We start from the raw sequence: 24,462 nt of genomic DNA, 5'->3' as shown, positions 1-24,462 counted from the left end.
TTATTACATTCACGGTTAGCGTGTGAGTAGTACGTCTCTCCATTTGTATAACAGTTAACCATATATATATCATAACGATATGTCAGTTTGACACAAAATCCATCCTAGGGCCTCATTTCAGTACCGTGTATCTCAAAAAAGACCGGCTGAAGTCACACATAACCATAACATGTGACACGCTCAATGACACCATGACCACCTGGGTCCGTATTAAACCGGTACATGTTTATACTATAACATCTTTATTTTTAGGACGAACATAGCTACAGTTCTATACGAGTGTTATTATGCACCAGTCAATTGTAACCACGCCCCACCCCCCCCCCCACCCCCCAGATCCGGGGGGATACCGGAGATAGCCTAGGAAATGGGCCGTCTTCTAACCTTCCAGGTGGCCCCGCAGTACCGGTTGAATGCGGTGGCTTTGTCAGCAGGGAATGGGATTACCTAGGGTCCCTGTGGTGCGGGGACATTTGGCGAGGATTTTACCATCCATTCGTCCCCGCAGGGCGGGGATTTTACCGGGGCTTGGCTGGACCGAAAGTCAAAGTCTCCGCTATTCCCTGGACCTTGGGGGCTGTGGTTACAATTGATTGGCGCATTTATAAATTAAAGTATGCCTTTAAGTTATTTGTACAATAATGCAATGCAGATATCATTGTTGACGTTAAATGTGATACTATATATAACAATAGTGTCCGGTTAACGCAGTGTTTAGCACACGAGTTTCTCAACTAGGCGACCCGGTTCGATTCCTGACATGGGCGTATGTGAGTTTGGTTTGTGGTCACCAAGCCGGACAAGTGGGGTTTTCCGGGATCTCTGGTTTCCCCCACAACACAAGACTACTCTCTCGCGTAAATTCGTGCAAACGAGAGTGATTAATATAATGTTGTAATAACTTGTTTCACAATCGTTGTAAAATATGTTTAAACTAACAATATAGTTCTCATTACAGCTAATTGTACCCAGAGATGCGGCATAATCATTTTATATTCCGGTAGACGACTTGCATGATGAGGTTAAGTTAAGACAGTGTAAACTAAGATAAGAAACGACCAGTGAATATGAATTTTATTATTTATCATGGGTCACGTTAAATGACATGTGAATCATAATTTTGCAATACAATTTGACCGAGCGACGTTTCCTAAAACTGCTGAGTGCTGCACAAGTAAGATTAAATATTTAGAAAATAGCTAAAACCACAGTAACGTAGAGTCATAGACTATAATAGGTGTAAAGCTTAACAGTGATGGTTCAAACACACGTAACATAACCATAGTGTGTCAAAGAGCATTGCTACTTATATCTGACTGATAATTTTATTAATTAGAGAGACTATGTCACTTTAAAGCTGCACTCTCACAGATTGATATTTTTTTATTTTTTGTCTTGGAACAAGCCAATTTTTGCGACAATTCATGGAAAATAGTTGTATAAGACTGCTGACAAAAAATATATCGCAGATGTTTATATTGAAGTTCGAAAAATAATGTTTTATGCATTTTTCTTATCCCGTTAGTAACGGTTGAAGCCATAAAACATTAATTTTCGAACGGAAATATGAAAATCTACGATCTGATTTATTGTCAACAATCTTATATCATTGGTTTTCAGATATTTATGCAAAAAAAGGTTGTAAAAATGGTCAATCTGTGAGAGTGCAGCTTTAACATCGATAGCATATAAATATAATGTACTTTAAGCATTCAAAAGTATTACAATTCAACGCATACATTAGTTTTTAATGGGAATCATGTATAAATCGACCCTTAATCATAGATATTTATTTTCTCAGAAGCAACCCCCACCCCCAGGTTCGGGGGTAAACCGGGGATAGCCGTGGAAATGGGCAGTGTTTTTATCATTCAGGTGGCCCCGCAGTGCCGAGTAAATGCGGTGGTTTTGTTTTGCTTTAAATATAGCGGGGAATTTGCCTTACCTAGGCTCCCTGGGTAGCGGGGGCCTTTGGCGGGGATTTGACCAACAGTTCGTCCCCGCAGGGCGGAAATTTCACCCGGGGGTGGCTGGACGGAAAGTCAAAGTCCCCGCTATTCCCCGGACCTGGGGCGTGGTTACAATTGACTCTATCCCGTATTGATTTACATACTAGTATGTCACTAAAGCACATTGTCAAGTATCATACATTGTATTATGTTGATTTCATGGACAATTTCATTATATACAGAAACTGTTTGAAACAGTATTCAAATCTTATGCAAAGTCCTGCATGCAATATAATGAAAATGTGTACCAGTTTACATGTATAATGAACGTATTAACAGTAATCACAAAACGAATAAGGCATAACAAGCACAAGACATAGAAAGGGTTTAGAATTGCATATTAGCGTCATGACTACATGTTTAACTTGAGTGAAAAATAGAAAAATGTCAACAGAAATGTTTCGCAATTAGTTTGCAAAAGTACTATGAAGATTTCGACCATGGTTTAGTATAAATCAATTAGAATCATTATTTTAAGTGATTGGGCAATCTGAACAAGGTGAAAAGCTTGACAGTGTTATTTTACATGCATGATTTTCTACAGGAAAACTTCAAATACGTGCTGTTTCACAAATAGAATAATCAAGTTCTATTGAACAATAACATTGATAATAAAATTAATTATTAACAACGAGGCTGTCAATATATGAGCATGTGCTGATAATCCGTCGGCTGAGGCAGTTGTGGGATAGGGGCTCATCCGTTCACACGGCTGTTTGTACGGACCAATGCAAGCAGAGTACGCCATCACGTGTGCGATATAGTTCTGCTCCTGAAGTATATAGAAGCGATTGTAAGTCATGTTCAGTCTGTGCAGCTCCAAAAACCAAGAATGACTAACAATCTTATAGAAGCACTTGCCGAATGGGCAAGGCGCGAGTGCGAGTATAAAAAAGCTTTCAAACCACCAAGTCCTGTTCAAGCTACAGTTACAGTTTTAGACAATATGTAACTTGGGGAAATAAAACTCCATAGTTTCAGAACATATGGACAGGGAATCCGACCCGCTTATAAGCAGGGTCGGGTCCAGGATTCGGATTTAGAGGGGGCGTTACTTAGGGGCGTTTTGTGTTATATCGCGCTTAACATAGTGGTAACTGCAATGTCTTTATAACTTCACAATCGTTGTGAATCAATAAGTGTATGTTATGGCGTTCAAGCAACATAATGATCGTACCTGTACACCGTGGAATAGGTGTGACATTGGCCCTTGGGCGTAGATGGCTACATCTTCACCCCCATGGGATTCCCAGGGCATTGGTACACCGCTCGGGAACGCGAAGTTATTGTCGTCTGAACAGAAAAGAATTTTATTCAGATCATTAAAACCTCGAATGATGTGACGGTACACTAATAACAAGATATGTTAATACTATGAAAGGTATAATTCGTTCGTTTCATAAAACAAACTTTTCTTGGCTTACAAATCAGAGATCGCATATTAGAGAATGACTCAGAAATTAACACACATGTATTACCTTTAAAGGCCTAGTTTAAGGAATGTTTGGCATGTCAATCCCCTGCTGTGCATCTCCTGCTAATTGCACTGGTGTCACAGTATGGGCCAATTTCCTGATACTCTGATCGGAGATCAAGGCAGGTACATTAAGATCAAAACACAGAGGTTGTGTACTATACACAGGATTGGTTTTTCTTGTTGTTGTTTTTTTTTTTTTTTTTTTTTTTTTTTTGGGGGGGGGGGGGGTCACTTATAGAAGGCTTGAACTAGGCCTTTAACTTACAAAAAGTTCAACATGACTTTACATATTTCCCAATACTCTCGCTAAAATCAACCTCCACTTACGCATGTCCTCCTTGGAAAGGTCAACACGCGGCTCCTTGTAGCTGGGTCCGTTAGCGTAGTAGAGAACGCTGTATGGCTTCCCGTCAGTCGTGTCCTCAGTAGGGTCAACAGGGGACACGAGCCCAAAAATGTCCGTTCCCCTGTACTGGTACCCCGTGATGTCAAAAGGATGGGAGTGGTCTGCCGTGACGACAATCATTGTATCTTCCTGATTGGTCAATTCGAGCGCCACCTGGACTGCTTTCTCCATTTCGACTGTTTCATATAGCGCTTTCTTTGCAAGGTTGTCATGGTGGCCGTGGTCAATGCGAGCACCTGAGACAAAAGCATGTATTGTTCACATAGTTTTAGAACAATATTTCATGTTAAGTTTTTTTAGCTCGACTATTCGAAGAATATGTGGGCTATACTACTCTCCCCAGCGTCGGCGTCGGCGTCGGTGTCGGCGTCGGCGTCGGCGTCCGGTTAAAGTTTTAGGTCAAGTTGGGATTTTCACATGATGAGATTAGATAACTCCATATTATTCTTTACACAGATTATGGCCCCTGATTGACTATGGAACTTGGGTTAAAGTTTTAGGGCAAGTTGGAATATTTATTAATAACTTCTATATCCTTTGTTCAATTGACTTAATACTTCACACAGTTATTCAGGACCATCCCACAATGAGGTTACATAACTCCATATTATCCTAAATACAAGTTATGGCCCCTGATTGACTTAGGTTAAAGTTTTAGGGCAGGTTAAAGTTTTAGGGCAAGTTGGGATTTTCACTTAAAACTCCAATACCATTCATTCAATTGACTTAATACTTCACACAGATGTTCAGAGCCATCACATAATGAGGTTAGATAACTCCATATTATCTTTTATACAAATTATGGCCCCTGATTGACTATGGAACTTAGGTTAAAGTTTTAGGGCAGGTTGGGATATTATTTAATACTTCTATACCCTTCATTCAATTGACCTAATACTTCACACAATCAGCCAATGAAGTTACATAACTCCATATTCTTAATACAAGTTATGGCCCCTGATTGACTTAGGTTAAAGTTTTAGGCAAGTAAAAGTTAAGGGCAAGTTGGGATTATAATAAAAAAAACTTCTATACTGTTCATTAAATGCACCTAATAAAATTCAAAATTATTTACGACCATCTTACAACAAGAAACATAACTCCGTTTTAAGCCTAAATACAAGTTATGGCCCTTTTTTATTTTTTATTTCCTATGAAAGGCATATTTGTATATTCTTAACCACATTTTCATAATGGGAAATCAAGTTATTTGAATGACTTGCGTCATTGTTTGGGCGGGCTGGTGGGAGGGCAGCATCAAAGTCACCTTATGTATCAAATAATTTTAGTTAGGTTTGACATAAAGAGACCAAACTTGGTATTATTACATCGTTATTGTATTCTAAGTCAAAGCGGCGTAGTCGAGCACGCTGTCTTACGACGGCTCTTGTTGTTCAAATAGTTAGTCTTAGTCTAAGACTTGTTACATACATGTACCTTATGTGTTACAAATGTTACAAAGATGGCCATAGCTGTAGTTGCCAACCCAAAGTGTTTGTGTATTCAATCATTTTCTACTGATATAAATACACTTACCTTCCACGAGCAGGAAGTATCCTTCCGACCCCTTCTGTAGCACCTGCAGCGCCTTTCTCGTCATTTCCGCTAGGGATGGTTCCCCGGTGTCGTTCTTATTCCGCTCCAATTCATACTGCATGTGATTCGGCTCAAACAGACCTGTGGCAGGGATACGATGGGTTGAATTGGTTACCGTTTTAAGTTTAAATGCAGGCTTTCAAGAGATCAATAACAAAAAGGTAGGGATAAAAGTTTGTTTTTGTTTTTAAAAAAGAAGGGTAAACTAGGGATATTAAGAGAAAAATGTAGGGATAGTAGGGCTCTTTAGTTACCCATTTGGATGCAAATAAATGACAACTAACTATTCATCAATTGTAATGTACATGCTTCAAGAGGGATTCAGCCACAGGATGTGGAGATGAACCTGGAATTGCTGTCTCTGACTTGTCAACATGCACCACTCATTCTCATCCTAGATCCCCTCTTGCAGCACTAGATACCTATTGCAACAAATATACTAGAAATGGCTTCCTTTAAATCAAGATTAAGACTCTTTCAATCAATGCCTTTAGTTTAAACCTTTCTATATATATCTCGACTTATTTTTACAAAACAAGTAGGGATAGTAGGGCTTTTTCAAGAAAAAGTAGGGTAAAATAGTAGCCTAACAAAAACGCAGGGAAAAGTAGGAAAAGAAGGGCCCGCTTGAAAGCCGGTTTAATGTGAAGAATGTGTTTGGGTAGTGTTAACCGGAATATCCAACGAAATGGTCTCTCCCGATCTTGCCGGAGATGGCCGAGTAGTTACGATTGAGGCCGTGTTTGTGGTAGTGATAAAACTGTGCTGTAGTTGTTGCTGTATTTGTAGAAAGAATGAGTGATTAGTAACGTACATGACTAATTTAATACACGTACTATCAATCGAGTGTGTGGCAACTGAACTAGCTGGATATATTTTTTAAGACTTTCATTCAAAGAATAATGTGCTGATAACTTTGACTTGGCGTGCCTCACCCATGATGGAATCGAGCTTGGAGGCGTCAAGGTTCTCAAATTGTTTCTTGTTCCACACGAATTCCGCCCGCTTCCCATCAGACAGCCGTCCCTTCTTCCAATCCTAACAATTTTACAATAATCATAGCATAAATTTACTGGCAATTCTTATAAAAGCTGCTTATTTTAAATAAGGAGTAATATTCTGCCGTTCACATATATACATTCGTCCTCTACGCAAGCTCGGTACGGTGGTACCTTTGGTGTTGTTCACCATACAATGGATTGCGGAGTTCATGATATTGCGCTGATTGTTCAGACCTTTGTTAAAGTTAAGAAAATTGTTATGGACCTGGTCATATAAACAGTTGCACCCTTCTTGTGCCAAGCCCTTGAACTGTCTATTTACCACATATATAAATATTGCTAAAATGCAGACCTCAATAAGATTTCTGCCGTCCAGGCGGTGGTTTTTGTCGATGTTGCTGTATTCCGGATCCAACGTCGTGTTTGGTAGGAAGTAGCGACGTCCACCGCCAAATAGCACCTGCAACGTCAACGCTTAATTTAGTGTCAAATGAAGGCCTCGGAAAAATCATGAGTTTTACATAGTTGCTAGGATTAAGCAAAAAGACTAAGAGGAGAAAATATTTTACTCGCCTGAAATACTTCACCCGATAAATTGTTCATTACAAAACCTGGACTGATTATGAAATACAACCTGCATTTGCAGCCAATAAAATTGCAGATAGGCAATCATTAATTACTAAATTACTTATTCATTAAGAAGTTCATCTTTCGCGGGTGTTTAAAGGTCCGCCTACTGCCATTCAACCGAAACACATCCTGCGTCAGATACTGCGTTGATAATTTGTTCACAAAGCTCACTCCGCCCATTCTTAATCATTAAATTGTTACCTCATGTCATCTAACTTTTACCAAAAGCGATGCAAGAGCCTTACGTATATTTAATGGAGCATTGTCGAAATGTAAATTATGTATTTAACAATTTACAATGACAATATGTTTTGCCCTCTTCAGCAGAAAACATTAAATATAGCCTTCAATTTCAACCAGTGCCTATGAATCACGCTTGATATATACGACTTGCAGCTTTACAACTTTTATATAGGTTTGGTTCCCAGATTACTAAAAACACAAAAAATCTAAGACTATTAGAACACATGATGTAAAATCTTAATGACTAAGAAAGGTCTCGCTCACTCTGCCCTTCTTATTCAAATCATATTGCATGTTCTATTACTAAACATCTTTCAGTTTACATCAATAAACCCGTTATCGTCGACGAGCTGCTGGGCTATGTCGCGACATCCACCAGTGATGTCCTGTGTGTCGACATCGCCTTCCCAGTAGCGGTCTGCGGAGTGGGCGTAGGCGGCCGCTGGGGTCGCGTGCGTGATCCGCGCCGTCGTAACAACACCGGTCTTCTTACCTAAGGTCATAAGGTGCATATCGGATGGTCAAAATAGTCACGTGCGTTCTGATATAATCACTGAATGGTAGCGTATATGAGTGTTTTCTTTATTCTTATATCAGAATGGTAACTAGTAGGCGGAGCAAGTGTTCATTCAATAAGTAGAATGCGGATAAACTACAATATACGCATGCTACCTATTGCAAATTTGGCTTAACAATATGGCACGACACTGTTACTACTACAATAACTATACTATACATAACTATAGTGCTTTACCCCCATTGGCATTGTGAAAACGTTCCCGATTTCGGATAGTGAACGCAGTAGCTACATGACGTCATAATCGAGTCTAAGCCTCATAGACACACCATGCAATGGTTTTCATTTCCTACATGTATTTATCCAAATGAGCCATGGCCTTCAGGTTGTTATGCCAATAAAACTTTGAAACTTTATGAACTTTTTTTGTAAACCTTCATGAATAATAAATACGAATGCTCATTAAGGGCGCGATACAATAATATATTATAGGATCGTTTTAACGCAACATATTGCCAATCTATAATATTTATTTGTATGCTGAAATTTTCGCTTCTTTTCAGTTCATACTAACCAGCATCATGAGCCCAGTCCAGGATGGTTTCGAGCTCGCGACCATGCTGACTTTCGCAGTCGAGGGCGGTGGTGCGGGGATCCAGACCAACCAGGAAGTAGTTCGTCTTCACTCCAGTTAGAATCGCCGTCGCTGTTCCAGCAGAGTCCGGGGTCTGACGGTCAACGTTGTATGTCTGTAAATGAGATTGGGCATACCATGAAAAGATCGTCATCGCATAATATACAACCACTTGTTTAGGGACAAGAAATGGCATGCGATCATTGTGTACATAAAACGGAGTAGTGATTTGTTTTGTTTGGAATTGTATCCTAGTCTGAATAACCTGAGGGCAACATCAATAACGGCTTATCTACCTTTGACAGGACAGCATCAGTAACGGCTTATCTTCCCCTGACAGGGCAACATCAGTAACGGCTTATCTACCTTTGACAGGGCAACATCAGTAACGGCTTATCTACAGCATCAGTAGCGGCGAATCTACCTTTGAAAGGACAGCATCAGTAACGGCTTATCTACCTTTGACAGGGCAAGATCAGTAACGGCTTATCTACCTTTGACAGGACAGCATCAGTAACGGCTTATCTACCTTTAACAGGGCAACATCAGTAACGGCTTATCTACCTTTGACAGGACAGCATCAGTAACGGCGTATCTACCTTTGACAGGGCAACATCAGTAACGGCTTATCTACCTTTGACAGGACTTTGACAGGGCAACATCAGTAACGGCTTATCTACCTTTGACAGGACAGCATCAGTAACGGCTTATCTACCTTTGACAGGGCAACACCAGTAAAGGCGTATCAACCTTTGACAGGGCAACATCAGTAACGGCTTATCTACCTTTGACAGGGCAACATCATTAACGGCTTATCTACAGCATCAGTAGCGGCGAATCTACCTTTGACAGGGCAACATCAGTCACGGCTTGTCTACCTTTAACAGGGCAGCATCAGTAACGGCTTATCTATATTTGACAGGGCAAAATCAGTAACGGCTTATCTACCTTTGACAGGTCAGCATCAGTAACGGCTTATCTACCTTTGACAGGCCAGGTAGCATTAGTAACGGCGCATCTACCTATGACAGGGCAACACCAGTAAAGGCGTATCTACCTTTGACAGGGCAATTTAGTAACGGCTTATCTACCTTTGACAGGTCAATATCAGTAACGGCTTATCTACCTTTGACAGAGCAATATCAGTTACGACTTATCTACCTTTGACAGGGCGATATCAGTTACGGCTTATCTACCTTTGACTGGACAATACCAGTTACGATTTATCTACCTTTGACAGGGCAATATCAGTAACAACGTATCTACCTTTGACAGGGCAACATCAGTCACGGCTTATCTACCTTTGACAGGGCAACATCAGTCACGGCATATCTACCTTTGACAGGACAGCATCAGTAACGGCTTATCTACCTTTGACAGGGCAACATCAGTAACGGCTTATCTACCTTTGACAGAGCAATATCAGTTACGACTTATCTACCTTTGACAGGGCGATATCAGTTACGGCTTATCTACCTTTGACTGGACAATACCAGTTACGATTTATCTACCTTTGACAGGGCAATATCAGTAACAACGTATCTACCTTTGACAGGGCAACATCAGTCACGGCTTATCTACCTTTGACAGGGCAACATCAGTCACGGCTTATCTACCTTTGACAGGACAGCATCAGTAACGGCTTATCTACAGCATCAGTAGCGGCGAATCTACCTTTGAAAGGACAGCATCAGTAACGGCTTATCTACCTTTGACAGGGCAAGATCAGTAACGGCTAATCTACCTTTGACAGGACGGCATCAGTAACGGCTTATCTACCTTTGAAAGGACAACATCAGTAACGGCTTATCTACCTTTGACAGGGCAAGATCGGTAACGGCTTATCTACCTTTGACAGGACAGCATCAGTAACGGCTTATCTACCTTTAACAGGGCAACATCAGTAACGGCTTATCTACCTTTGACAGGACAGCATCAGTAACGGCGTATCTACCTTTGACAGGGCAACATCAGTAACGGCTTATCTACCTTTGACAGGACAGCATCAGTAATGGCGTATCTACCTTTGACAGGGCAACATCAGTAACGGCTTATCTACCTTTGACAGGACAGCATCAGTAACGGCTTATCTACCTTTGACAGGGCAACACCAGTAAAGGCGTATCAACCTTTGACAGGGCAACATCAGTAACGGCTTATCTACCTTTGACAGGGCAACATCAGTAACGGCTTATCTACAGCATCAGTAGCGGCGAATCTACCTTTGACAGGGCAACATCAGTCACGGCTTGTCTACCTTTAACAGGGCAGCATCAGTAACGGCTTATCTATATTTGACAGGGCAAAATCAGTAACGGCTTATCTACCTTTGACAGGTCAGCATCAGTGACGGCTTATCTACCTTTGACAGGCCAGGTAGCATTAGTAACGGCGCATCTACCTATGACAGGGCAACACCAGTAAAGGCGTATCTACCTTTGACAGGGCAATTTCAGTAACGGCTTATCTACCTTTGACAGGTCAATATCAGTAACGGCTTATCTACCTTTGACAGAGCAATATCAGTTACGACTTATCTACCTTTGACAGGGCGATATCAGTTACGGCTTATCTACCTTTGACTGGACAATACCAGTTACGATCTATCTACCTTTGACAGGGCAATATCAGTAACAACGTTTCTACCTTTGACAGGGCAACATCAGTCACGGCTTATCTACCTTTGACAGGGCAACATCAGTCACGGCATATCTACCTTTGACAGGACAGCATCAGTAACGGCTTATCTACCTTTGACAGGGCAACATCAGTAACGGCTTATCTACCTTTGACAGAGCAAGATCAGTTACGACTTATCTACCTTTGACAGGGCGATATCAGTTACGGCTTATCTACCTTTGACTGGACAATACCAGTTACGATTTATCTACCTTTGACAGGGCAATATCAGTAACAACGTATCTACCTTTGACAGGGCAATATCAGTCACGGCTTATCTACCTTTGACAGGGCAAAATCAGTCACGGCTTATCTACCTTTGACAGGACAACATCAGTAACGGCTTATCTACCTCTGACAGGGCAACATCAGTCACGGCTTATCTACCTTTGACAGGACAGCATCAGTAACGGCTTATCTACCTCTGACAGGGCAACATCAGTCACGGCTTATCTACCTCTGACAAGACAGCATCAGTAACGGCTTATCTACCTTTGACAGGGCAACATCAGTAACGGCTTATCTACCTTTGACAGGCCAGCATCAGTAACGATTTACCGACCTTTGACAGGGCAACATTGGGGAATTTCTCAAAGTTAAACACGCTCTCCTCTCCCGGCTGGCCAGCCAGTTGACCCTTGAGAATGCGTGCAGCCGTGACTGTGGTCGGTCCCATCCCGTCTCCTGAATACGACATATGAAGTTCTGATGAGTATTTGTTTTGTAAACTGACAGTGTAAAAACTAAAAAGTAAGGTAAAAGTTTTGCTAATCAATATTCATAACGTCGATCATATATCCATCTTTTTGTTACAAACTTGCTCACCAGCGTTATGATGCAGTCATAGTTGCCCGTAATGGTTTTATACATAGGACGTGTTTAATGGCTGGTAACGACGCAAATGACGTACCGATGATACCGTATAATCAACCGTTCCTTTTAAAAGCTGTTATGCACCAGTCAGTTGTAACCACGGCCCCCAGGTCCGGGGTATACCGGGGATAGCCGGGAAAATGGGCCGTGTTTTTACCTTCCATGTGGCCCCGCAGTGCCTGGAGAATGCGGTGGTTTTGTCTTCGCGCCAAAAAAAGCGGGGAATGGGCCTTACCAAGGGTCCCTGGGGTGCGGGAGTATTTGGCGTGGATTTTACCAGCAGTGCGTCCCCGCAGGGCGGGGATTTTACCCGGGCTTGGCTGGACCGAAAGTCGAATTCCCCGCTAATCCCCGGACCTGAGGGGCGTGGTTACAATTGACTGATGCATTACATTGAGTCCAATGTATAGGAGTTTGGTTACCAATAAATAAGATGACATTCTTGGCTTTGTTGTGGTTCTCCTTCTGTTTCAGGCGTTGTTCTATCTTGTTCTGCGCTGCCCGGCGCCAGAACTCGGGGTCTGAAACAGCAAGGGTGCGTTAACGTATGCTTCAATCAGTGCAAATAGTTTACGCTAACGGAACTTGTGTTGAATCTGGGAGTGAGAATGATGCCTTATTTGTCCCGGGTTGTATGTTTTCTTGAGTGACGTCACAACATGAGTTCAAATCAAATACACAACTATTCATTATTACAAATCACATCAAATCATCCAAGGCATGTATGGTACTAAACAATTCCTGTTGTATCACACTGAAGCCACAGCCGAACGCCAAATTGCATGTGTATTCTTTTTTGGCTAATTGCAAATTAGGGCAGTGTTCATAGACAGGGGCTACACCGGCTATGCTTTGACTGATCAATATTACGATTGATCTGAGATCGGGTCGATGAGATCAGACACCGGACGGTTATAATAATCAGGACCAGTAATCAACCGTGTGTATTGGGAGCCGGACAAAACATCCCATGGACAAAACACCTTATGGACAAAACATCCCACAGACAAAACATCCGGACAAAACATCCCATACCATTTTTGACATGGTGGGCAAATTATCCCACATTATTTGGACAGGGTGAACAAAACACCCCACATCATTTTGATGTAGCTATTTCTAGTAATTGAAAACCCAACTTATAAATAATTAATACTTTTACCTGTACGCAAAGCATGTGTTTTTTGTTTGTTTTGATCATTCAAGCTTAATGAGTTTACCATTATAATGCATTAAAACTAATACGTTTATATCTTGCATCTACCAAGTGTAAAACCATGTAGCCCCCCCCCCCCCTTAATAATTACATGTATATTTCATTAGAGAGTGAAAGAGCAAAAATGAATGGTTAGAAGACGTGGAGGCAATAACTCTTTGAATTTGTTTGCAATAAAAAAAATCAATTAACATTCTTTTGAGTGTAAGTAATAAACTTTAAGTGGAACGATTACCACAAGCTGAAACTACGGATTTGTTACCGAATCAAGAGCCGTAACTCTGCTGATACTAGTCGGGGAAAAAACCTTGATGCCGTTTAAATTAAAATACATGTTGATAAAAATTCATGTAAAGTTTGGCTTCTGTATGTTTATATTGTTAAAAGACCTTTAAAAACATCAGAAGAGTTTTGTTATTGTTTTGTTGTTAATTTGCTGTAAGTGAATGTATTGATATAACACAGTCAATCAGGCGCGTAGCTGCCTATACGCCAGTACACGGCTGAATCCGCATGATTCTGACAAATAAATCAATCGATTCAGCCAAAGTTACAGTATGCGTACTTAACTATACATGCTGTTACAGACATATGGACATTGACATTAAACATGTATTTTACATTTCAATTGCATAAAGGATAGAAAATAACACTTCTGTTAGGAAATCAGAGTGTTATAAAGTTAACATAATCGGGACTAATTCGTTTGCTATATGAGAAAGAAAAAGGCCGAATAAAGGGTTTATTTGTTGATATAGTATTCTTAAACTGTCAATTTCCCAGTACTTAATAAAGCACCTCAAAACGCACAGAATGCACCAGATTGAGGCATTGTTTTCAAAAGTTGGGGGGGGGGGGGACGGGGGCATACCACCAGACCCCAACACAATTATGAATCAACGTGATTTTAGGGCACGCTACGCCCCTGACAATTTCAGACATTGTATAAGTACACCTTTGCGCAATTAATAGGTGGCTTTATCTTCCCAGACGCAAAGCAGAAAGAGGGTATTTCGTACGATTCTTCAAAACAAGCCAATTTAGACTTAATGCCCCACTTTTTATACATCATTATTCGAGAGCGGATATTTCCGGAACATACACGCGCGGCTCTCTCCTTTCTCCTCTCTCAGGCGTGCAGAGCGAATGAACTCAAAACTTCCGTCAATGTAGAAAAAGGGGGCTTTTTATATATTTTGAAATACCTGTAATTGTTTAGAGGTCGTACGCATATGAAACGCCAAATCTACATTAACTCAAATACTTGAACAGCCATTCAAATAATTAGAGACTCGGCCTTCAAATAAGTCTAGACCTCTTGACGACCCCTTTAATTGACTGAAGATGTCTCTGACTATTTGTTGCTATCATAATAGAACTGTTGCTAACAACAATTCACTTGTTGTCATCTCTATTTGATAGAGATAGCCCTTCGAAACAATTGACGATAGCTCAATTTAGTTTATGAAGTCAACAAACGACTTGTAGATAGCTCCAATTCTAACAAATCCGTACTTGCCCATAGTTAACTTGAACATAGCTCTTATAGTATTTCTGACCTCTTAAATGCAGTTGTTAAGAGCATTAATTCGGCTTAATTTAAAACAACACAATATATAATAATGATTTTGAGATATCTCCATTTGAATTTGCGAGGTCTCTAGTTAAATTGGAATTATCTCTAATTCAATTGCAGAGCTCTTCCGAATTCAATTGATTTGGAGATATATCTAATTCAATTGATGCTATCATTAATTCGATTGGAGCTTTCTTTACTTGTATTAAGAGATCTATAATTAGTTGAAGAGCTCGTCAAATAGTTTATACACATCTATATAAGTTTATATAGATTCGGCGTTCCATGTACGTGAATAACTAAAAGTTCTTATTTTGCTTTTTAAAATTGTGCAGGATAGCGTGTATACCTCACTGGCTCCATCCACTCCTTATATTTATTATATATAACTCAGGGGCGGTTCGAGAGTTGATGTTAGAGGGGGCATTACTTAATGGCGTGACCTTTTGAAGTGCGCCCCTCCCTAACTAACCTAAATTCATGTAAAAATGAAAAAAAGTTGACAGGGGGTTTGGTGGCATTCCCCGAAGACATTTTTAACGTTTCCTAATCCGAAATGGTACATTAATGGCGTATTTTATTCCTTGTTTCTTTCTATATTTAACTAAAGATTAAGCCTAGACGTTTTTAGGGGGCGCGCGCCGGGGGGCGTGTGCCGGGGGCGGCCACCCCACCCCACCCCTCCGCTAGTGAAACTGGCTGACAAAGTAACCAGTGGCGTCTCTTATATTCGTGATAAGAATCGTATAGGAAGTTGTAGATTCTAGCTCGGGCCCGGTATTACGTGTACACAAAGGTAGCCAGTAGTTATTTCCAAAGATTCATCCATGTATTTCTCTTTTACGGACAGTCATTCACACCAAATAAAAAATGATTTTTTTACACTAATCAATTTGAAATTTTAATGCTGACTGTTGTCTGGTTCAATTGTCAACTGGGTCAAACTATATGTTATGCCGGCTGAAACTGGTATCCGCATACAGTTGCCTTATCTAGCTCAAAGAGTATTTGCCACATGTGTTTTTGCCATATCTAACGTCGTGATAATTTGCCACGTCTTACGTCGTGATTTTTGTTACATCTTACGTCGTGAAAATTTGGCACTTTGAACGATGTTATTATTTGCCACATCTCAATGCATGATTATTTGCCACATCTAACGTTGTGATTATTTGCCACATCTAACGTCGTCATTATTTGCCACATCTAACGTTGTGAATATTTGCCACATCTCACGTTGTGATTATTTGCCACATCTAACGTTGTGATTATTTGCCACATCTAACGTTGTGAATATTTGCCACATCTCACGTTGTGATTATTTGCCACATCTAACGTTGTGAATATTTGCCACATCGTACGTTGTGATAATTTCTCACATCTTACATCGTGAATACTTGCTTTAATATTCAACGCTGTGATTTATTTTCATCTAACGTCGTCTAGTACTTACTGAGTTCCTGTTCGGGAACGTTTTGCCCGTTGACCGCCAAACTGACTAAAATGACCATTGTGCAGACAGCCAACAGCAGGCCACGCCCCTTCTGTCCAGCCATCACGGAACCTATACGGGATGAAACATACTAGTGATGAAGCGATTATCGGGTACAATTAATAAATCGTTGCAGACAATGTTATGTCGGCGACGTTGTCCAAAATCGATTTCGCTAATGTTATATACGTTAATTACGCAGTTACTTACATGTACTCGGTGCGGTGTGCATCATTTTGCAACTGATGTTCAATTTATGTTTTGATGAACATTATATTATTTCTTTAAGCTATTAAAGAAGTACAAGTTTATGGAAATTTACTCACTCTTTCGAAAAGTATGACATTATAGTATTACACTTACTGATTCCATTATCATGAGGATACAATGTATTTGGAATGTACTCCCAGATGAGATTATGAACTTTCGATTATTGTCCGATAGTAAATCGAATAACTTGGTCCGAATCGATTCGATTATCGATAGCTAAATGAGTCCGATTTTCAAACACTAATACAAACATTCTTGTTAATCGCCACTTGTTCCCTTTAATATATCAAGATATCCGGTGTACAATAATGTGATTTTGGGATGCTTTTTGACCACATATTATTTTAGTATCATGTGGAATGAGCTCATGAGAAGAAAAAGTATTTGTTAAACATTATCCGACAAATATATTTAAAAATATCCTTTTTTTTTGGAATTGAGAAATTGCAAATGGTAATTTCACGTCTTTCTTCATTTGAACTCAAGAACAAAACTATAAACTATACAGAACAAATTGTAATGGTTACTCCTCAACTCTTTAGAATGCATACTAATTGTACGGTGTTAGCATGCATCAATCAAATTTTACCTTTGAAGCCAAGAGCATGCTTATTTGTTCATAAGATACCTTAATATAGACGTTCAAGATTTTAGTATTAACGTACATTTTATATATGATAGAAAGGCCATTATACCGATTGCAATGATAAAGGAATATAACTACGATCGCACTACTTAAAGGGGCATAACTGCGGTCGCACGACTTAAAGGGGCATAACTCCAGTTGCACTACTAAAAGGGTTATTACTCCAGTTGCACTACTTAAAGGGGCATAACTCAAGTTGCACTACTAAAAGGGTCATTACTCCAGTTGCACTACTAAACGGGTCATTACTCCAGTTGCACTACTAAAAGGGCCATTACTCTAGTTGCACTACTAAAAGGGTCATTACTCCAGTTGCACTACTAAAAGGGCCATTACTCCAGTTGCACTACTAAAATGGTCATTACTCTAGTTGCACTACTAAAAGGGTCATTACTCTAGTTGCATTACTTAAAGGGGCATTACTCTAGTTGCACTACTAAAAGGGTCATTACTCCAGTTGCACTACTAAAAGGGCCATTACTCCACTTGCACTACTAAACAGGTCATTACTCTAGTTGCACTACGAAAAGGGTCATTACTCTAGTTGCACTACTAAAAGGGTCATTATTCCAGTTGCACTACTAAAAGGGCCATTACTCTAGTTGCACTTCTAAAAGGGCCATTACTCTAGTTGCACTACTAAAAGGGCCATTACTCCAGTTGCACTACTTAAAGGGGCATAACTTCGGCTGCACTACTAAAATGGTCATTACTCTAGTTGCACTACTAAAAGGGTCATTACTCCAGTTGCACTACTAAAAGGGTCATTACTCTAGTTGCACTACTAAAAGGGTCATTACTCCACTTGCACTACTAAAAGGGCCATAACTCCAGTTGCACTACTAAAAGGGTCATTACTCTAGTTGCACTACTAAAAGGGTCATTACTCTAGTTGCACTACTAAAAGGGTCATTACTCTAGTTGCACTACTAAAAGGGTCATTACTCTAGTTGCACTACTAAAAGGGCCATTACTCTAGTTGCACTACTAAAAGGGTCATTACTCCAGTTGCACTACTAAAAGGGCCATTACTCCAGTTGCACTACTAAAAGGGTCATTTCTCTAGTTGCACTACTAAAAGGGTCATTACTCTAGTTGCACTACTTAAAGGGGCATAACACCGGCTGCACTACTAAAAGGGCCATTACTCCACTTGCACTACTAAAAGGGCCATTACTCTAGTTGCACTACTAAAAGGGCCATTACTCTAGTTGCACTACTAAAAGGGTCATTACTCCAGTTGCACTACTAAAAGGGTCATTACTCTAGTTGCACTACTAAAAGGGTCATTACTCCAGTTGCACTACTAAAAGGGTCATTACTCCGGCTGCACTACTAAAAGGGCCATTACTCTAGTTGCACTACTAAAAGGGTCATTACTCCGGCTGCACTACTAAAAGGGTCATTACTCCGGCTGCACTACTTAAAGGGCCATTACTCTAGTTGCACTACTAAAAGGGTCATTACTCCAGTTGCACTACTAAAAGGGTCATTACTCTAGTTGCACTACTAAAAGGGTCATTACTCCGGCTGCACTACTAAAACGGCCATTACTCTAGTTGAACTACTAAAAGGGTTATTACTCCACTTGCACTACTAAAAGGGTCATTACTCTAGTTGCACTACTAAAAGGGCCATTACTCTAGTTGCACTACTAAAAGGGCCATTACTCCAGTTGCACTACTAAAAGGGTCATTACTCTAGTTGCACTACTAAAAGGGTCATTACTCTAGTTGCACTACTAAAAGGGCCATTACTCTAGTTGCACTACTAAAAGGGCCATTACTCTAGTTGCACTACTAAAAGGGCCATTACTCCAGTTGCACTACTTAAAGGGGCATAACTTCGGCTGCACTACTAAAAGGGCCATTACTCTAGTAGCACTACTAAAAGGGTCATTACTCTAGTTGCACTACTAAAAGGGCAATTACTCCACTTGCACTACTAAAAGGGTCATTACTCTAGTTGCACTACTAAAAGGGTCATTACTCCAGTTGCACTACTAAAAGGGCCATTACTCTAGTTGCACTACTAAAAGGGTCATTACTCCACTTGCACTACTAAAAGGGCCATTACTCCAGTTGCACTACTAAAAGGGTCATTACTCTAGTTGCACTACTAAAAGGGTCATTACTCCGGTCGCATTGATTAAAGGGCTTTAACTTTATTTGTTTCACTTTAATCAAAACTAGTGGTGACAAGGATATACTCGAAATGCTGCCCATAATCAAGCCATAGAATAACAAATAACATTGTAGGCCTCAATATAATCTTAAACTGCTTTTTCAGGCTTCATATACCCCTAATTCTAAAACACAATTTCATATAAAATGTTCTTATTTATATGGGTGTTTGTATAAACTAAACAAAATGGAAGACTTCGAAAGTTTTTATAAAACTTTCTGTACGTTCTCGACTGTGAAAACATATTAATTTCCGCTGCGATAAGTTTTATTTAGGACCGTGTTCCTTGATTCAAATGCAAAACAGCCATTCCACATTTTCTTTCATTAACCACGTTCAAATCTGCAAGCGATACAAAGGGGGTAATTATAATGCATTTTGATCCGGGAGATCATATTAAATTTCTATCTAGAAAAATCAAATCTTCCACCTTAAATTATGTGCCGTCATTTCGCCCACCAATCTAGCATTGCAGAAAGAAATGAATATAACTTGTCGTTGACGTCATTTCGTCCTCCTTATTTAGCGTTGCAAAAAAAATGAACAAAAAATGGGGACGAGAATCTTATGCACCAGTCAATTGTAACCACGCCTCTCACCCCAGGTCCGGGGAATAGCGGGAACTTTGACTTTCCGTCCAGCCAAGCCCGGGTAAAATCCCCGACCTGCGGGACGAACTTGGTAAAATCTCCGCCAAATGCCCTCGCTCCCCAGAGACCATAGGTAAGGCCCATCCCCCGCTATTTTGGGCGCGAAGACAAAATCACCGCATTCACCCGGCACTGCGGGGCCACCTGGAAGGCAAAAACACGGCCCATTTCCCCGGCTATCCCCGGTATACCCCCGGACCTGGGGGACCGTGGTTACAATTGACTGGTGCATTAATCATGTAGTTCTTTGCCATTTGATATAAAAAAATAATAATATGAAACTCGTTATAGAAGGGATTATGCTCGCCATTGGCATTCAAAATCTGGTTTTATATCATGATGAATTATTAGCTTCATGGGTATTGGTTTAAAACAAGAAAATGTAAAAATGGTGAATACATACCGTAATGAATTGCTGCTTAAAACAAGCAAATCGCAAGTATATAGTTTATGAACCACGTTGTCCAGTGGTTAGTGATAAAAAGGATCTTATTCATGTAGTTCATTACCATTTGATAATTATATAAAAAATATGAAACTCGTTATAAAAAGGTATTATGCTCGCAATTGGCGTTCCCATTCAACTCGTTTTATAAAGTGTTGTATAAATGGCAATTCATGTACGATCTTATATATCCACAAGTTCACCGTGACACAGAATATATGATGAATTATTAACTTTGTACCAGTTATTTAAAACAAGAAAATGTAAAAATGGTGAAAACATACCTTGATAAATTGCTGCTTAACACAAACAAATCGCAAGTATATAGTTTATGTACACGTTGTCCAGTGGTCTTATTTATTGTAAACAGATGTATGTGCCTCGTCGCACAATGCATCAATCATAGCTTGAGATATGAAGCGAATCACCAATTACAGTTGCTTAGACCAAGCCTAAACAGCGTACATAAAGCAAACAGGTACCTCTTTCGAAAGAATAAGTAGTATTGCATGAGAAGAAAATGAAAATGTGGTGGGTTTTTTTCATATTTCAGTTAAATCAGGCAATATGAATGTTTCAGACGAGTGGGGGTCATAGAGTACAGTTTTGTGTTTCATTTATACAAATTGTCATAAGTATAGGTTAATTATTGTTTATTAGGAAGTCTGTATGCAAATTTATCGCTCATGCCGTCTCGTCAGTGTCGATGACCTTGCAAATACTACTACTACTACTACTACTACTACTACTACTACTACTACTACTACTACTACAACCACTACCACTACCACTACCACTACTACCACTACTACTACCTACTACTACATGTACCTACTACTGCTACTGCTGCTGCTGCTGCTGCTGCTGCTGCTGCTACTACTACTACTACTACTACTAATAATAATAATAATAAATAAATTAATACAAACAACAGCCTTGCAACGTCAAGCTCCTCAAAGTGGCCTTCGGTCGTAGTAAAAGAGATAACAGTTACATTTCTATCGTTGAGCTTTCACATATTAACACTAACTATCAGGATTCTAGAATCAACGTAGATGCTGTATATCATGGGATAGGTGGCACAGACAAAAATACCATAACTCCGGTCGCATTGGTGAAAAAGGTTCTAATTCCGGTCGCATTGGTAAAAGGGTCATAATTCCGGTCGCATTGGTAAAAGGGTCATAATTCCGATGGCAATGATAAACGGGTCATAATTCGGGTCGCATTGGTAAAAGGGTCATAATTCCGGTGGCAATGATAAACGGGCCATAACTCCGGTCGCATTGGTGAAAAAGTCCTAATTCCGGTCGCATTGGTAAAAGGGTCATAATTCCGGTCGCAATGATGAACGGGCCATAACTACGGTCGCATTGGTAAAAGGGTCATAATTCCGGTCGCAATGATGAACGGGCCATAACTACGGTCGCGTTGGTAAAAGGGTCATAATTCCGGTCGCAATGATGAACGGGCCAGAACTACGGTCGCATTGATAAAAGGGTCATAATTCCGGTCGCAATGATGAACGGGCCATAACTACGGTCGCATTGGTAAAAGGGTCATAATTCCGGTCGCAATGATGAACGGGCCATAATACGGTCGCATTGGTAAAAGGGTCATAATTCCGGTCGCAATGATGAACGGGCCATAACTACGGTCGCATTGGTAAAAGGGTCATAATTCCGGTCGCAATGATGAACGGGCCATAATACGGTCGCATTGGTAAAAGGGACGTAATGCCGGTCGCAATGATAAACGGGCCATAACTCCGGTCGCATTGAAAAAACGGTCTATGACTAATTTGTGATGATGACAAGAGCTCAATCCAGATGGCTTACAAAGACATACGATGATCATGAATATTCAGAATCAGAAGGCCTTGGAGTGTCTAAAATGAACTTGAACTTGGTTGCATAACACTCATTTTGACTGACTATGCCATGTAAAATGTTCAAATGACTGACCTTTAATCATTGCTATTTATATAAACAAAACTTAACTTATAATAAGAATTGTCCCCAATTACTCCATCTGTATAAAGTTTGAAGTCAATATCTCAAAGGCGATATGCTCCGGACAAAATTGCGTGGGACATTCGCACACACATGCATGCACAATATAGTTTGCTGAATGAATGTCACGTGGAAGACTTCAAAAGTGTAGATAAAAACTAGATACGACGCGTATTCAACCATGAAGGCATATAAATTCCGTTAATCAGTTTTGACTGGCACATCCGAATAAGTGAAATATTTTATCATCCGCAAATTTACTGTAATAATAATATTAAGCTTTAGTAGTGCATATTTAATACAAGAAAATATAAAATTGTTATTTACGTACCTTAATAAGTGTATGTTTTCTTATCTCAAATATACAGTTTATGAACCTTTTAGTCCAACAAATACACCTTTAGTGATCTTCTTAATTGTAAACAGATGTATATTCCTCCAATCATAAAGCATGAGATGTGAAGCGAAACACTTAACTTAGACCCAGCCTACACCAAGTACAGAATGCATGCAGATATTTCTTTTGAAAATGCCAGGGTCATCATCTAGACTTTGATTTGAGAAATTTGATAGCGATTCTACTTCCAGTTTTATCAAGCTATTGAATACTTCAAACGCATGCAGACAATAGAAGATCGAATTTCGTAACTCGATTTAGGAGATAAATGTACACTAGCATGAACCTCCCCCTCTTGAATGCACCATATTATACTGAAATTGACCAATGTGTTTTGTGTGGTACCGCCAACAACAAGTTTCGGGTATGTATTATTTTCTACTTGGTGGAGGGGACCCACGTTCTGCTCCCTCTAACGCCAAGCCCTGAATCCGCCCCTGATGTACACAGTCAGGATTATACATCATTTTACACAAATTGATTGATCTCTGATTGGTCTATCTCGTGTTACCCGTATGTTAAGGAGTGGGGCAATTCAAGGCTGCCGTCCATCATATTTTACGCGGAGAACCCACGTGACTCATTAATCAACTTAACGACAAAAAATTAAAATAAAAGGTCTCTATTTTTGTCACATAAAGACGATAAACTACGCTTAAAAACGCTGAAAAAGTTGAAATTTTCGGCAAAGTACACGGCTCCTGACAAATATATTACTAAAATTGGGGTTATGCGTAAATATAACATACGATAATCATATGTTCAGAAAGTGTTATTCATTTTGTATGTTTCAGAAGGTATGGTTTTATTTCCAATAGTTTTTTATCGAAGGGACAAATGAGCAAAAACAAAATAGGTAAAGTACACGGACATTTTAGATTTGATCAAGTACATGTACACGAACGTTTTCAAGCCTTCAGTGAATATCATTGTTTAACTGACGGGTGCTAAAATGCCTTATTATAAATATATACCTATTCTGTAAAACTCATTATTGGACGCTGGTCCCTGTTTGGAGCACACGCATTGAAATGGAGTCGCAATGAAAGAATGAACTCGTTTTAAATTACATTCAGACCGACGGAGTCTAGGGAAACTGATGAAACTATATATTCGGCGACTTCTCCGTGCTTGGCTCGACTTCGTAGAGGTGTTGGTACGACACATTATGTTACCAGTCACGTGGGTTCTCCACCGTGGTACTTCCTTGTGTAGCATGCATTAACTACGTGATAGTCCTGTCCTACAGGTCCACATAACAATAAAAAAAAAAATTAAATCCATTAAAATGTTGCAAGACGGTCAGGTTTTTTTTTTTATTTCACACATGTACGATTTTAGGAGACAAAAGGAGATATCGCCATAGGCCAAAGACACAACCCTTCTCAAAAAGTGTGTAAAATGCGTGTTAAATGAGCATTATTCTGCATTAAACGCAGCGGCAATGGCACTGTTTTCTACGCGTATTTTTCTAACCGAAGGAATTGAAAACTAAAAATGTACACTTTT

The 24,462-nt window shown here is 39.9% G+C and overlaps 1 protein-coding gene across 2 annotated transcripts; it reads right to left on the bottom strand.

Moving 5' to 3' along the window:
* Positions 1-1,061: 1,061 nt before the first annotated feature.
* LOC128228576 (alkaline phosphatase-like) lies at positions 1,062-23,044 on the bottom strand. 2 transcript variants are annotated; one of them, XM_052939975.1, is made up of 12 exons: positions 22,888-23,044; positions 16,311-16,421; positions 12,488-12,586; positions 11,755-11,876; positions 8,454-8,628; positions 7,686-7,855; positions 6,842-6,949; positions 6,424-6,526; positions 5,429-5,569; positions 3,814-4,128; positions 3,187-3,302; positions 1,062-2,781 (listed from the first exon to the last, which is right to left on the bottom strand). In XM_052939975.1, exons 2-12 carry the CDS (start codon positions 16,411-16,413, stop codon positions 2,599-2,601), a joined length of 1,635 nt encoding a protein of 544 aa, XP_052795935.1. In that variant the 5' UTR covers positions 16,414-16,421; positions 22,888-23,044; the 3' UTR covers positions 1,062-2,598. The 2 variants fall into 2 exon arrangements, with proteins under 2 accessions (XP_052795935.1, XP_052795936.1); XM_052939976.1 differs by lacking the exon at positions 22,888-23,044 and adding an exon at positions 20,829-20,975.
* Between the last annotated feature and the right edge of the window lie 1,418 nt (positions 23,045-24,462).

This window comes from Mya arenaria, chromosome 3 (genome assembly GCF_026914265.1).
Source record: "Mya arenaria isolate MELC-2E11 chromosome 3, ASM2691426v1".
In the NCBI taxonomy this organism is placed as follows: Eukaryota; Metazoa; Mollusca; class Bivalvia; order Myida; family Myidae; genus Mya; species Mya arenaria.
Note: the sequence above shows the minus strand (reverse complement) of the source record. Positions and strands in the feature narration are given on the sequence as shown.

What these genes read in the sequence shown, in the direction of transcription:
- LOC128228576 (XM_052939975.1), bottom strand. Translation starts at nt 16,413, where the DNA reads ATGGCTGGACAGAAGGGGCGTGGCCTGCTGTTGGCTGTCTGCACAATG. An exon ending in CCAATGTTGCCCTGTCAAAG is followed by an intron (nt 8,629 to 11,754) that starts GTCGGTAAATCG and finishes TCTCATTTACAG; the next exon opens with ACATACAACGTTGACCGTCA. An exon ending in CAAGCTCGATTCCATCATGG is followed by an intron (nt 5,570 to 6,423) that starts GTGAGGCACGCC and finishes TCCCTGCCACAG; the next exon opens with GTCTGTTTGAGCCGAATCAC.